Source organism: Lygodium microphyllum, chromosome 5 (assembly GCF_053477565.2).
Source record: "Lygodium microphyllum isolate KBCC chromosome 5, Lygodium_microphyllum_v1.1.10, whole genome shotgun sequence".
NCBI lineage: Eukaryota > Viridiplantae > Streptophyta > Polypodiopsida > Schizaeales > Lygodiaceae > Lygodium > Lygodium microphyllum.
Window position 1 is genome coordinate 54,888,886 of NC_141139.1, and position 16,051 is coordinate 54,904,936.

Sequence of the window (16,051 nt, forward strand, 5' to 3'; positions counted from 1 at the left end):
AGACTTCAAGACTTATGATCAGATGGCTTGGCAATGACTTACCCCTAAGTGTGCAGAGATTCAGATGAAACCCAATCACAAATATCAAAATGGTCACATAAAGAAAAGACTTCAAGACTTACGATTAGATGGCTTGGCAATGACTTACCCTTAAGTGCACAGAGATTCATATGAAACCCAATCATAAATATCAAAATGGTCGCATAAAAAAAAGCCATGCAAGCAAATAAATACATTGAATTAAATTGACAAGCCAGTTAGAGTCGTGCTTTGTGCAAGCCAATCAACTTGTGTGAGGGAGTTATGACTTGATAGGAGAACCAACCATCTGCAGGTTCATAGTAGTAATGGTGGGTCTCTATTGAAGGCGTTTCAAAGGAGAGAGAAAGAAGGAGGTGAGAGGTAGACATTCAAGACTATCCACACAAATTTGCTTATTGGAGTAGATAGAGTAACCTTATTTTGTTAAAGGGTACTTAGTGGATTGGGCAGAGTCCCCCTATTATGATCTCAAGCCACATGACGATGCAAACTATGACTCTGTTAACTAACGCAGGTTACATTGACCTGCGCGTGTCGCGTCGTTTAGACCCAAAAACGTGGGCGATCAGGGCAGGGCATACTAGCGTATGTAAACTGCCGGTTGATAGAGAGAGCAGAGAGAGATGGAGCAAGGCGTGCGTCGATGGTTGTTTAATTCAAATTCGTGGAAGCCCTCGCCTGCCGAGTTCTCCTTCTGCCTCTCTCTTCTCCCTCCCTCTCAGCATTCGGAAGTCCTCAAGTATGGCTTCTAATCCAACTAAAAGTGTTTGCAGGATGATTGGTTGCACATATAAGTCCATTAAGTATGCAGTGAGCAGATGTACAGATGAACTTGTGCATATATATATCTTTGGATCTATGCTTAGCCATCAGTAGCGTTGGCTTTGAGAGAGCCAAAACATTGAAACACAGGTGGGCTACCTTAAGATCAATCAAGAGTATTGTAGGCTTAGAGAACTAAATAAGAAATAGGCTACCTAATATCTTCTGTGTACAGCACAAGAGCATTATCCTGTGCATTATTTCAGATTACTACTAGGGGCATGGGCCTGATAGCTTCCCGGTGAGCAGATGCTTGTGAAGAGATCAGAACATGATAGAGATCTTAGAGGACAAGAGAGGTGGGAATCAAGATACCAGAACATGTTAAAGATCCTATGGGGTAGGAGGGGGGTAGCTGATCTTCCAAGTTCGATGCCGCCTTCAATAGAGCTGGGAGTATCATTCCGTCTTCTTAGAATCAATGGGCGTCTCTGCTTCTTGTCAAGTCAACAAAAAATTGAAGCAGCAAATTCTTCATGGTAGATATCTTACCATGCGCTACTTTTCAGGTCACGACATTGATGATCAAAGCCAAGTAGGATGAGGGAATAATTGGACTTTTGAGTTGCTTTTGTATAAGGTGTAAATCTTAGAGGGGTAAGGGACATTGAGAGTTGCAAAGTGTAGGACAGACCATGTAGTGGATGAAGAGCTCTTGTAGATAAGGAGCTTTCTTAGAGAGGAGAGAAGAAGCTGATTAGAGTCTTTGAAAGGAACCTCTTAGATGCTCTAAGAAGAGACCAGTGATAGCTAAGGAGCTCGTTCATATGGCATGCACTACCTTAGAAGTACTAAATAGATACTATTTTCATGCTAGAAGCTTTTTTTGGATGTAGAAAGGAAGCCACCAAGGATTTCTTCGAGACCACAAGCCTGAGATAATAAAGATGAGGGAGTTGAGGTGCTGAGAAGTCTGTCGAAGTTCTCTCTCTTGCTAGGCTTCAAGATACCTACCAGCCAAGATATCCTCGACACCTTTGCCATCATTGCCTTGAGAGAAGGAAAAGATAAATCCAATAGATTTCTACTCCACAAACAAATTTGATAGATGGTAGGAAGGACAAGGACTTGACCCCTTTTGGATAAAAGTGTGATAAGGAGTAGAGCAAATAGAGGGCCCACTTGTTGATTCCAACCTAGTGGGGCTTTTACTGGGCAACTGTCTATGACCCATTGATTCTCACAGGGATTACTTTACCATTGAAGTTGGTGGTTAGGAGGGAGTAGTTAAAGAATCCCATCAAAGGTGCAACTGATATTCCATAATTTCTAGGAAAAGCAAGAATGGATAAGTTTCTATTTGGAGTTCAAACTTGATATTTAACTTAAAAGCAAATTTAATTCTCAACTTTTGATAGGAAATTCGACCCTTACTATGTTAAGCTCTCTAGCAGTTGAGCTCAATCTTTCAGTGGTTTGATGGTGTAAAACCCATCATATGCAGCATGTTGTGTGTGGAATAGAAGTAGATTGTCAAGCCTATCCTTTGTTGTCCAAGCTGATCCATTATAGCTCCTTGGGTAAGCTGAGCAACCAAAATTGAATTAATGCTGAATTTCATGCATTTCAGCGTAATTGAACTCCACCAAAACAAACCCCAAATGTATTAATTATTGAAAGTGCATTTTACTTTGGCAATAGGACAAATGCCCAACATCGCCTATATAGGACATCATGGTAGCTAGAAATGTCAGAATTGTTTAGAAATGAAATGTTAGAAACGGGTTTTTTATATAGAGATTTTTTATGTTTTAACTAGAGAAAGAGGTTCTAAATCTCTATGGAACTCTCTCTTAAATAAAGAAAGGCAAATCGAGCTCAAGTGATAATACATGATAGTCAATTGAGAATTATACGTTACATATCCATGATCCATCATTGACTTGTCACTTTTGTCAAAGTTAGTCTTTGGACAAGCTATACTATGGCTTAGGACTCGAATATTATGATTCATACATATCACACAAAGAAAATTGAAATAAACATGTAAATAACCCATGTACAATATGGACTAAGTCAAGTTGCAACATCACAATTCTCATTCCAAAACAAAGTGGCAAAATATTAAAATCCAAAATGAATCATAATATATCATAGGACTAAATTCGTATAATAATCAACTCTCAAGACAAGAATAGATGCTAGATTGATAGAGTCCAATGACTAAACAAAATCCTAATAAAAAAAGTCTCTCATCCAAAAATCTTGAACCCTTATGAGTCATTACTCATCATCATCATCATGTTTAAAAAACCCAAAAAAAACCATGTTTTTTATTGTTAGAGACATTTCTTACTTCAAGAAATGTTTTGTAAGTTTCAAACTCAAAGAAACACGTTTCTTTGTTGCTATGTAGGATATAATATGGGCATCCATTCTCATTCCCTCATTCCCACATCGGGACAATTTGTGAGAAATTAGTGTCCATCAAGCAATGTGTCCAAGATGTGCCCAAGTTGCAAGGAGACAAGACTTTTATTCCAAAAGGTTGGATATGCATCTAACAAGAATTGATCCCCCACCAATCAGTGAGGGGGAAGGCCTTTAAACCGGTGGGCCAATCAACTTTTGTTATTGAAAGCGGGTGCTCTTGGTGTGTAAAGGCCATACCGGTGAGATTAAACACAGCCCTGGCCATTTGGGGTTATGTGTAATTGGCCTCGGTGTGAATCCTCATCTTTTTCTCAAGGCGCTGCCTTTCATCAAACAGGCTGCTGCCCACTCAAGCTATCACCTGCCTTGGAGCTGCCACCAGCACTCTCCTTTGCTACACCATTGCTACTGTTGCTACTCTGCCTGCTGCATTTTTCATCTAAGTTCCTTCTACCACCTGCTGCAGCTGTTACCAGCCATCTGCGCATTCTGAAGACTGCCTTTTGACCAGCTGGCTGCTGTCCTTCATATGCCTTGTCATTTGGAGTAGTTGCCTGCAGTCACAACTCTCTTTGGTGTTTGAATTTTGGGTGCTAGCTGTTGCACCTTTCAATAGCAGTTGTAGCTAGCAGTACATTGTTGCATTTCATTAGCTTCGACCCTAATACTGCTGCATTTTGATATCCAGCCTGCTGCCTTGCTGTCTGCAATGCTATGCATGAGCTTTCTCCTCTAACATTGGTGGTTTCTTGCACTTGGGATCGTTCATAGAGGATGACACTCTCAAAGACACTTTGCTCAACTTGCTCCCATGAGAGACTGTGGTTGTTGGGCAGCATTTGCTCCTTGAACACCCTTCTCTATATTTTGTCCCTCGTCATTGATTCACTTAGCATTTATTAATTCATCATTTTCTTTTTATCGTTTTACATTCTTGTCTAAGTTTATTGTGTGTTAGTCTTGTTTGTAGGCTACAGTAGATCATGTTAGCTTGTACAATTTCAATCTGTGTGATGATATGCTAGGGTTTGCAGTGAGGAAACAGAATCAATGTAGTAAATGAATGTAAGAGTATACAAAATGCTCAAGGGCAAAGCAGTGAGTGTCGAAGTGTGATGTCCATTGAAGATGGATCCTAAGTGTAGTAATCACCCGCCAGAGTTGTCTAAGTGTGGAGAATATGAAAACACTAATCATGAGAGGCTCCTCTCATGGATCACCAAGCGATAGCAGAGATGATGGAAGATGATGCAGGTGGCAGCCCAGAAAGCAAAATGTAGTTGTGGAGGGAGTCACAGGAGAGAGAAACCTGACGCTAGGTATGGGAGCTAGCAAATGCAAGTAGGAATAGGTGTTGGAGGAGCTTGTGATGGCAAGAGGACACCAAATGCAACAGTGGGAAGTCACTAGGTAGTAGGATGGTAGTTGAAGGGCAGTCGTTCGCCAGGTGGTGCTAGGAGGGGTGATAGAGAGGCGGCAACATTTGTGAAGGTTGAACAGCCACTGAGTGAAAAGTTGATGGCTGAAATCTACACGTGGACACGAAAAACTTGCACAAAAGGATAGGATTGAATGGTGGGTAGCTTGTTTATTATAGATGTGGATAGAAACTCTTTAGAGTCGCTCCTGTTCAATGAAACTTTTGGTAATTTATTGTTTTGGGGCTGTTTTAAAGAGCTAATCAAGATGTGATGAATTTTTAGCTCAACAATTTGTCATCTATGTTGCCATTAGCTTGATACAGTGCTCTCACTGATGTTTTGAGTTGTGTGCAAGGATTGATTAGTCCTCATTGTATTCAGCATTCTCTTGGAGTTCAATGCAGATTTCTCTCTCCATTATCTTCTTTGATTGCAGTCTTTCTTTTCTCTTCTCTCTTTGTGTTTTTGTTCTTTTGTTGCACACTTTCACATGGTATCATTGCCACAAGAGAGGACTTGGAGGTTCTATGAAGAGGAGACCACACTCTACTTGCTGTTATGGTGCAGGTTTGTTGCGAAGAACATAGATTTTCTGCACTGTTCAAGCCTTCTACAAAGTGTGTTGGGCATGTACAACTTCTTTTTGTGGGGTGTAGCTGATTTCTCCTCTGTTCGGGAAGCTCAAGATCAAAATGCAACAAATTTTTGTGTGTTATGATTATTGTTTCGATATGCTTGTTGACTTAGATGAGGAGACAATCGAGTCTTCTTCAGATAGGCGATCCCGATAGTCCGAACGTTGTGAAGAGCGACATGAAGATTGAAGATTAAAGCCACATAACTTTGATAGGTCAAGAAGATCGGAGAGGCCTGTTTCCCTTGCTTCTCTATAAGTCTCTAATAGGGTGCCTATTGAAGGACCTTCATGGCCATTCTGGCACTATTTGTGTAGGTGCCTTTTTTCCTTTTTGCCCAAAGAAGGTTTCCTTGATGGCCCAAATTACTTTCTTTGGTCTTGCAAAGCGGAGTGCATTCTTGATACCTTTAATTTATGGTCATTTGTTACTACTACTATTCCCTGTATGGCGGAGGATCCTTGCATTGCTTGTACGATATGGACCAAGCAGCCCTTTGGGATCAGGTCAACTCTAGAAACTATTATTTTCTCTTCATGATTTTGCAAGATTTTGTGCTTGTGAATGTGATTTTGAGCAACGGTGGAGGTGCAAACAAAGCTCTCCTCTTTATTAGCAGAAGACCTTTGCCCTTTGAATTACCATTGAAAAGAAGCTTCGAATGTTTTCGATTGATGACTCTCCTTTTATGAAGGACCACATCAACAAGATGGAGGAATTGCGGATGAGCTTGCATCCCTTGGTAGGACAGTTTATCAGAGGACATGGTGATAATTTTCATCACTCATCTCCCGTCTTCAAACTATGATGTCTTCTATGTAAAGAAATACTTGTCTACAAATAATAAGCACAATTATGCGACAAAGGACAGATTGATATGAGAACTCAATAGGGTTAGGGTAACTCAGAGACAATGAACACAAAAGATGAATGAATGAATAATGAATAAGTACAATGCTTAATGCAGCAAACACACTATGGAAAGTGAACATTGACCCTTGAACTCTTGTTTCTCTAGGATTGGGGTAGAGAGTATGAGCTGGAAAGTATGTTGTACTCAGATGGATCCTAAAACACAATAGGTAGCCCGTAAAGAAATGCTCTACCACAAAATACACAAAAACAGTCATATGACAAAGGCACAGATGGACATAGAACATAGTTAGGGTTAGGGTAACATAGAGACAATGATCATAGTGAATAATGAAGAATGAATTCTAAATAGAACACAATGCTCAATGCAGCAAACACACCATGCGGTGAAGAATACTAACCCCCAAACTCCCATGTCTGGAGGACCAGGGCAAAGAGTATGAGTTGGAGAGTATGTTGTACTTTGAAGGATCCCGAAACATAGCAAGGCAACCTCCTTGAGGGTCTGAATGATGATGTGGCAGCTGTATAGATCAGTAGCAGCAAAATGCAAATCTGCAACAGCTGAAAACAGGCTGTGCAGCAGCAATCAGGAAAAAATGTAGTAGTGGACTGCCATGTTGCAGCTGGATGATGTCAAAGTAGGTTGTATGGCAGCTGGAAAAGGTGTGTATGCATCAATCAGGGCAAAACACAGCAGTGGACTGCCATGTGGCAGCTGGGCGATGTCAGAGCAGGCTGTATGGCAGCTGGACAAGGTGTGTATGCATCAAATGCAAGCTATTCCAGCCTTTGTGTGCAGTCGCCAGCTGGATATGGTGGAGAACAGGCCATGAAACCTCCATAATCAGCAATGGAAGGTTGGACAGCAGGCACCAGGAAATATACAAGAATGATGGGCAGCTCCGGCTGAGATTTCCTCCTAGAACAAGGTTGTGGACAGCAGATATATGGCATTGGCAAATTGCAAAAACAAGATTGTGGCTGGATGGAGGGTAGCAGTCTATTTATAGAAAGTTTGGGTCCTCCCAATTAAGGTTTTGCTTATGGGGCACAAATACTCTCTAGGAACACATTTCTTTTTAATAAAAGGTTTAATTGATTAAGTTTTTGAGCTGTTTTAAGAAAGCTAATGCATTTTTAGCTCAACACCCCCTCTTAGGCCAAAAATTGGAATAAAAAAGGGAGTGCACCATCCCAATCCCAAATTTTCTTTTCTTTTACCCAAGGTGGCCGACCCCAAGGCATTGAGCAAAGGGTGCACCTTAGCTGCCCAATGACTTACCAAGACTACAAAGGCGATGGTTATCTAAGGGAGCCCAAGTGATTACCCCAGAGAGGCCAAGGCATTGGATAAAAGGTGCTTGCTAGTCGCCTAGTGGCCTACTAGGACTTACAAAGGTGGATGGAACCATAGTGGACTTTGCTTTCCAATTGAGTAATCTGTTCCCTTTGGGGAGAATAAGGGGATGGCCAGGCCCAAGAGACCAGTTGTCTCAACCACCACTGGGTGTCGGTGACGAAGAATCTGTGTTTTCAGTCAGCATACCTTCCCAGCATCCAGTTCTCCCTTCCTACCTCGAATACTCCCTGTCTCCATCAATCTTTTTTGATTCGTAGGTTGACGGACCTTGTATAGGTGGAGGACATTCCTGTTGCAACATCTTCTTTGTTTTCTTGCAAGTATTTCTTGAAGGACAGATATGGCTAATGTGTATGCTATAGGGGATCGTGCCGTTTGGGATCATTCAAACCGACCACCATCTTATTCCTCTTTCATGTTATATGCTTTTGGGGCTTTTAGTCCCCGATTGGCATTGACGGCATCTCTTGAGAAGGTGCTAATCCTACCCTCTCTCTCTGCATCCGACAAGTTGGATGGGATAAACTATCCTCTATGGTCATGCTGCATGCCCATGGAGTCTCTCCTCGATGATTGACTTTTGGGATTTTTTTACAGTCCCTATACCTCGACCTATTGTGGATCCTCATGATGGTGTGACTATGGATTCGGTGACTTTATGGGATCGGTTGAATGCTAGAGCCCTCTCTCTCTCCTTTTGAATTGTATAGATTCTATGCTTATGCATGTTAGATGTATCCAAACATCTGGGTATCGATTATCTCTTCCGGATCTAGACATTTGGGCATTGATTATCTCTTGAGTTAAAGCTATGATAGCTTTCTATTGTAGATTCCCCTACAATAAGAAATCACATCCACAGGATGGAGGAGATTCGGGATGAGCTTTCATTCCTTGGTACAAACATTTCTTCCGAGAACCTAATTGTGATACTTCTCTCACATCTTTCATCACCAACATATGATGTGTTCTATACCAGTCTTCTCACTTCTCGTAGCTGGGAGAATCTCACTTGGGAGGAGCTAGTCCCATTGGTGCTTGTGCAGGATACGCGCCATAGTGATCGAGTTTCTTGTAGAGTTTGTGCACATGGATGTGCTTATGTGGTTTTATATATAGAAGCCAACTGTCCATCGTGTTCTGTTTTTGAGGCCCTCCATGTTCTCGACTTGGGCTTCCCTCTTCTCTCAGTTTATGGCCTTCTTAGACTTGAGACTTGTGTTGTCTTCATCGAGCAGGTCGTCTTTGTTGAGGATGTGAAGATATGTTAGGGTTTGGATTGAGGAAACACAACATGTATGACCAAGACTGAAACACAAAGACTCAGACAGTGACAAGCAAAAGTTGAACCCTAAACGTAAAACACAAAAACTCAAAACTCAAACACAAAGATAAACACAAAGAGAAGAAACTGTGAAGTGAATGAATGTTGTAAATGAATGTAAGAGTGTACAAAATGCACAAGGGTAGAGTAATGCAGTGTCACAGAGTGATGTCTACCGGAGATGGATCCCATGTGTTGTGACCACTAGTTGGAGATGAGAGAGTGCTGAATAATGAAGAGCAATGGGCTGGTCACCAAAACATAGTAATCAAAGGCTGAAATCTGATAAACGTAGCAATGCACCACCAAAGGAAGGCTGAAACTGATCACCTTGAGGTAGAGAACTATCAAGTGACAATAGGAGAGGTGTTTGTTGATGTAGACAGCCTTCTGGACAGCAAAAACGCAGGTACTACAGCAATTGCTTGGTGGGAGAGATGGTGGCAGCCTGTTGCCTTTGGTAGCAGATGCTGAAAATGAAGGCTGATTAGGTGCTATGATGACGTAGCAAATGGAGACCTTCAAACAACAAGGCAACGGTCGAAAAAACAGGCAACCTAGGGTTGGATAGTGATGGATTATAGTCGGTGATGGCTGGACAGCAGATGGTAGGAGGCTAATTCTAATAGTCGGACTAGTTTGTGTAGCACTCAACTTCATTAAATGTAGGTTGACTACATATTTTTGCACATTATTACTTGCTATTTATAGTACGCTGCCTCTGATAATAGTCACTTTAGTTTTGTTTAGGGCGAGAGATCTCCAATTGTTCATACACGTACAACTTATTGTACATATTTTGCCCTTTGTATTCAGCATTCATTCTCTGTAGTCTTCACCGTTTCTCTCTCGATCTCTCTTTCGCAAAAGATAATTGTATTGATTACAAAAAGAGTACAAGATTACATGGTTACAAGATATAGGATGGCTCTAGGCCATTGTGTGTAAAATCTGAGATATCACAGTGAATGTACAAAGGAAGCATAGTGACTAAAGGGGGGTAGAAAAAATTGCAGTGTGCCAAGCAAGTAGATCCTGTCTAAGGAGAATATTTGTTAACTCAATCAAGTCTAGTTGCCAATGGAAAAGCCCTTTTAAGCGGCTATATGACTCTACACACCTGATGAAGCATCAAAGATTAATGCATTTCTCATTGTCCATACGTGCTAGCAACCCTAGAAGTGTAAGAAAGGAAAGAACACTTTCATATCAACTTGCATGGGGTCCACAAACTGGGGATGTCCAAAGATCCAGTTCTTTGGAAGCATCGATGGCCCAACCACTTGGAACCAAATGGCTGACAATAATGACCAAACCTTTTGCGTGACTAGGCAAGTAAGGAACCGATGGCCGGGGTTTCAACTGACGTTTGACAAAAGAATTAGCAACCACTGGAAATCCTTCGCTTGGAGAGCATTGAGACAAGAGGAAGCGCACCAATCAACATTCGCCAAATGAAGACGTTGGATTGAAAAGGCATTTTGTTAAGCCAGCTTGTTATTACCACAAATTTCCATCATGTTTGGCCTTTTTGGTTAGGATTTCCCCATCCCCCTTGGAGATCTTGCCTCCTTTTGTGGTTCTTCTAGCTGGTCATGGCTCTTTTTACATACAACCAAACCTTAGTCTTGAGGGTTCACCATAGGTAACTTATGGAATCACATAAGTGTAGGGGATGGTGGTTTTTTCAAAAAGTGCATAAGCGTATACATTAGGGGTGGGTCCCCATTAATTTCCCCCCTCAATAGTGAAAGTAAGGGAGAGGGGAAAGAAGGAGGCAGAGAAAAAGATAGTTCATTTGTTATATTTTTTAAATGTTGCCTTTTTGGTGTTTAAGATAATGCAATATTGTGAAATACTACTAAAATAATGCACTATCGTGAAATACTACCTTTGCAGTGGCATGACAACGTATTGCCTTTAAAGTGCAATGTGTAATTCTTGTGTTAGAAAATTTTTAGGCTTGTAAACTTAACCAATATGAGAAACTAAATAGAATACAAAATTTTATATCTAAAAAAAGAGATACGTAATTTTTTTTGATATATCATATAAATGTAAAAGGGAGAGTCATACAAATAGAAATAGAATACAAGACAAGGTACAAGAGTATTGTCTTTTTGGACAAGCTAGGCATATCATGAATAAGCAAATGATATATTTGATTTGTTGAAGCATGACCCAAAAGCAGGCGGCCATTAATCACTGAATCCTACCAAGGGGTCTCTTGGTCCAAAGAGGGGAGAGGCTACATGGCCCGTAAAGAGGTGGAGATGGCATTCCACAAATTGTGGTAGCCTTGGGAAACATGAAGGTAGCATTGAGCTGATTTGAAGGATATAATCGCTCCACCGATAGGTAGAAGAGCATAAGCAACAATGATGAGTCCTAGGTGCACCATCCTATTCAATATCGGCCTTTGTTTCTCTTTGCCTTGCCAGGAGAGAAGTTTCCAAACCACCAATACTTTTGCTCTCAGGGAGTTTGCTGCCTCTTGATTTGGAGGTGGGTGCCAAGAAGTTTTAACAAGGACTTCTCTCCAAGAGTGGACCAAATGATTCAACAACATGGAAGACTTGAGATGGATAGGCTCTTCGACATTAACCACATGCTACCATGAGGTAGAAATCTTGGTGTTACTATGCTTGATACCTTAAGTCTCAAGGAAAATTTTGACAATCAAGGACCAGGGTTGCCTACCCTTGCAGAAGGCGTGGAATAGTTACTAATGAAGAGCAATCATCTACGTCTCCAAATCCAAAACAACCCTACTACCCATTCTTTTGGGAGTGCAAACATGGTGCCAGGAGATCCATGAGATACCCATCCATGTAGAATCTTTTTTCCAAAGCAAAAACCAGACGGGTTGAGTAATTTGTTGTAAACGAGACTTTGGCCAAGGGAGCAAGGGACAGTAATATGAAACCATCAGTATCCTGATTGTCTGCACTATTTTTAATCTCATTGGAAAGGCCAAGCTTATGATTTCCAATACACAAACTTATCCATAATACTCAAAGAGATCCAATCTATTAGCACCTTAGGCATAACCTGCACTCCCAAAGGATAGCCCAAGTTCTTGAAAATGGAGCCTTTGAGCACCACCTCGCCTTGCAAGCCCAAGGTCCAGAGATCACTCTCAGTGCAACTGATAAGGGTTGACTTAGATGCATTAATGTGTAGTCCCAAGGCAAGGGCGAATAAGTCCCATGTGGCCATTGCTCTTTTTATATTATTTGGATTAGCCTTAAGAAACATGGAGGTATCATTTGCCAAGGCTTGACCCACCAATCCTTCTTGTGAAGGGAGAGAGAGAGTTCTCGACCACCTCACCATTGGCTACTAGACGTGACAACATTGTTAGAATGGGATGAGTGGTCAAGGCAAAGAACAAAGGACTCAATAGGCAACCCTACCTAACTGATTGACAAAGGGGGAAGGGTGTTGTGACACCACCATTGAGCAGAACTCTTGAAGTGGAACCATGCTAATAATATTGATAAGTCTAGACATTCTTGGACTAAAACCCGTGGCTTGCATCAATTGACCCAAGAAGAACCATTCCAAATGATCAAAGGCTTTTTCAAGCTCCAACTGAACCATCACAATTTCCTGTTTCGTATATGCGACCATAATCTATTTCGATTTGGACATTCAAGATGTTGTGTAGAATATTGCATCCTTTGATAAATCCATATTGGGTAGGGTGAATAATGTCTGGAAGATATTCATGCAATCTGTTAGCTAGGACTTTGGTAAAGATCTTATGCATAGAGCCCATCAGTGAGATTGGTTGCCAATGCTTCAAGGACGAGGGGGACGGCACTTTAGGGATAAGTTTAATCAGCCCCTCCTTTGAAGAGGGTGGCATGTGTCCAGTTGTCTAAATCGGATTCTTGTCTTTAGGCAAATGCAAGAGGACATTCACGACCTCATCTTGTGTGATGTCCATATCCAAACTGTTGGCAACATCTGATGGAACTTGATCTTTAACTAGATCACAAAACAATGAACGGGCTGTAGTGATTGCATGAGAAACAAAGGACTGCAATCCAAGCAAGCCCATGAAATAGGTTCTACACATTTTTACAAATGCTCGTGGATTCGTGACCATTTCATTGTTGGAGATGCTTAGTAAAACCATAGCAGCCAAAAACGTCAGAAACGTTTAGAAACGAAATGTCAGATACGTGTTTCGTAAGTTTCTTTCAAGAGGGGGTAAAATAAGAAACGGGGGTTTTTTAATATAGGGATTTTTAATAGTTTTGACTGGGAAAAGAGATTCTAAACCTCTATGGAACTCTCTTAAAACAAAGAATGGCTAGTTGAGCTTGAGTGATAATAGAGTCAATTGAGAATAATACATTATACGTTACATATCCATGATCCATTATTGACTTGTTACTTATGTCAAAGTTAGTCTTTGGACAAGCTATACTATGGCTTATAACTCAAAAATTATGATTCATACATATCATACAAAGAAAATTATAATTAACATGTAAATAGCCTATCTATAATATGGACCGAGTCAAGTTGCAACATCATGATTCTCATTTCAAAATAAACTGACAAAATGTCAAAATCAAGAATGAATCGTAATATATCATAAATAACTCATAAATGAGACTAAAGTTGTATAATATTCAAATCTCAAGACGAATAAATACAAGATTGACAAAGTTCAATAACTAAACAAAATCACAAAAAAATTAGTCTCTCATCCAAAATCTTGAGCCCTCACGAGTCATTACACATCATCATCATCATGTTTAACATTGCCCATTAGTTTTTGTAAAAAAACCATGTTTTGGGTTCCAACTCACCAAAAAAATAAAAAAAGTTAAAAATGCCCATGTTTTTTACTCTTAGAAACGTTTCGTACTTTAAGAAACATTTCGTAAGTTTCAAATTCAAAGAAACGTGTTTCTTAGCTGCTATGAGTGAAACCAACCTTTCTTTTGTGGATGGGTGGTAATTCCCTAATTACAACTTAGCTGCAATAGTAACATTTATTATAAAACTAAGAAATGCAAATTAACTTACAATCTTGGACAATGGACAATCTATTGGCCCTAAAATTGGCGCTCCTTTCGGTATTTATTTAACTTAATTGAAGAAGAAGTTGATGTACAATGGGATTCTCCCAATCTCTATTAGTATTCCAACTCCCCTTGCTGTCCAAAATGACCAGCAAGTCTTCAATTTGATTTGTCCCTTGATTCGGACAGTTGATTGGCCTTCACGCACTTTGATAGAGATAGAAAATGCCCCAAATTCATTGATTTGTTGGTCCCTCAACTTGAATTTGACTAAAAACAGCTTCGGCCTTGTTGAATCTAAGACTTGGAGCTTTCATTTTTTAGCACGCTTCCCGAGGCTGTTGCTAAACCCTGGTTTTTACTGCAAATTGGAGTTTACAGTAGAGAAATCTGAAATTTCTCAATGTTTGGTGATCTCAATGCTGTAATCTTTGGAGCAAGGTTGGGAGATGAGAGAGAATGCTGAGGAGAGAAAATTCAGACTTTGTGAAGAAAATCTGTCATTTATTGTTATTGCCTTGTCTCAATAACTTGTAGATGCAAAGAACTGAAGAAAATCAATCATTTACTGCTGTTGCCTTGTCTCAACAGCATGTAGATGCTGTCACTTATTATTGATTGGTCTTTCTCCTGCTCGTGGTTGCCTCACAAGATTCTCCAATGGCTGCAAATCAGATCAACAACATCTCCTCCTTCTCTCTTGCAGGCTGAATGCACTAAAACTGTCTCTCTCTAGTCTCTAAAGGCGTTTTCCAGTGTTGCATGGGCCTTTGGACAAGTGGCAGCCTTTCCAAATGGTTTTTTCAGCATGATCCGTAATTAAATATTAATTTTCAGTCTTTAAATACTGAAAATTAATCTAATAATTATTTCAGTGCCTTGAAAATAAACCTGATTGGCCAATAATTAAATTGGCTAGGCAATTTTCATTCCTGAGTGTCTTTGTGTCATCTTTGACTATCAGATGGGTGTTAGGTACCATTAAACGCCACCTCTTTTTTTTTGCAAGTGAAATGTGGCTAATTATATTACTCAGACGGCTGATTACAACGAATTGTATGTGCTCAACAAACTAGCTGGAGCTAATGCAAATCACAAGTTCATCATGTATACAAGCCTCTTAAGGCAGTTTGGGGGAGATGGGGGCAAGAAGCCATGGACGGGGGTGTATCACCATTTGGGGATGCCCACCTGTATCGTGAAGAACAAGTCATGGCCACCCCAAGTGAGTAGAAAGTGAAGATGGAGCTCTTGATGAGTACGAGACTTGCCCTGCACCTGGTCTCAACGGCCGCGGAGGGAGTGGATGATGGAGGTCCAAAGCTCTGCCAAAGTCTCATATACTGAAAAGCACTCCCCACCAAAAATCACCTGACAACGTACCTTTCAAATGTGCCATCCTGTGAGACTCCTTACGATCTCCCATACCTCTAAGCACTCTATTTTGGGCTCCAATACTTGGCGGTTGGGTAGTACCTCCAAGCTGATCACTGCACAAGATCGAGCCTTGATGAGAAAGATCGTGTCTTGCATCCCGGCCTCATACAAAACGTGACGGCCTTGGCTGACTATCTGCCAATAAAAAGCCCTTCCACGAGATATAGCCAAGGTTGGGTGCTACACGGCAGAGAATATGGCAAGCTCCTCTCCACATGAGCTGTGCCGCCTCGCAAGACCAAAGGCAGTGCTTTGGAGTTTCCAACAGCTGTTGTGGGCAGCGCTTACAACCTCCATCTTGTTGCATCTGAGCCAACCAACTCCCAACAGCTAGACCCCCATGTGCCAAAAGCCAAAGGAAATATGACACCCTCCTTGGCCTCCAGTTGTCCCACAGGTGATGCCAGATGGCCCGATGGAAGGCATCCGTGATGCTGAGCTCCACCCAGTATCTGCTACGTGAAGGTGTCCAATCCATATCCTCTTGCATCAGTACATGTCCACCAATCCTGGCTGTGTACTCCAAGAACCTCAGTGGCTTCTTGGCGACCGTAGTGGCCGGGCATAGCCACTCTCCAAGGTTCCACTCCAGCTCATCAAGTGGCCTGCTCTTCCATATCCAAAGACGCCACTCTCAAAACTCCTCCCAAGGCACATAAGGTTCCAGTCGCCAGGTCTTCCCTTGGAGTCCAACCACACGAATCCTCCTCCAAGGAAGG

At 41.2% G+C, this 16,051-nt stretch overlaps 1 protein-coding gene across 6 annotated transcripts in view; it reads left to right on the forward strand.

Moving 5' to 3' along the window:
• Window positions 1-539: 539 nt before the first annotated feature.
• Window positions 540-16,051, forward strand: part of LOC148035839 (uncharacterized) — a 32,166-nt gene continuing 16,654 nt past the window's right edge. For 3 of the 6 annotated variants that reach the window (XM_087677854.1, XM_087677855.1, XM_087677857.1), the window contains exon 1: window positions 544-781. In XM_087677854.1, coding sequence (XP_087533980.1) covers window positions 666-781 — 116 coding nt within the window. In that variant the 5' untranslated portion in view covers window positions 544-665. Of the gene's footprint in view, window positions 782-16,051 lie in introns of all 6 variants that reach the window. The other 3 variants (XM_087677853.1, XM_087677856.1, XM_087677858.1) reach the window with 2 other exon arrangements.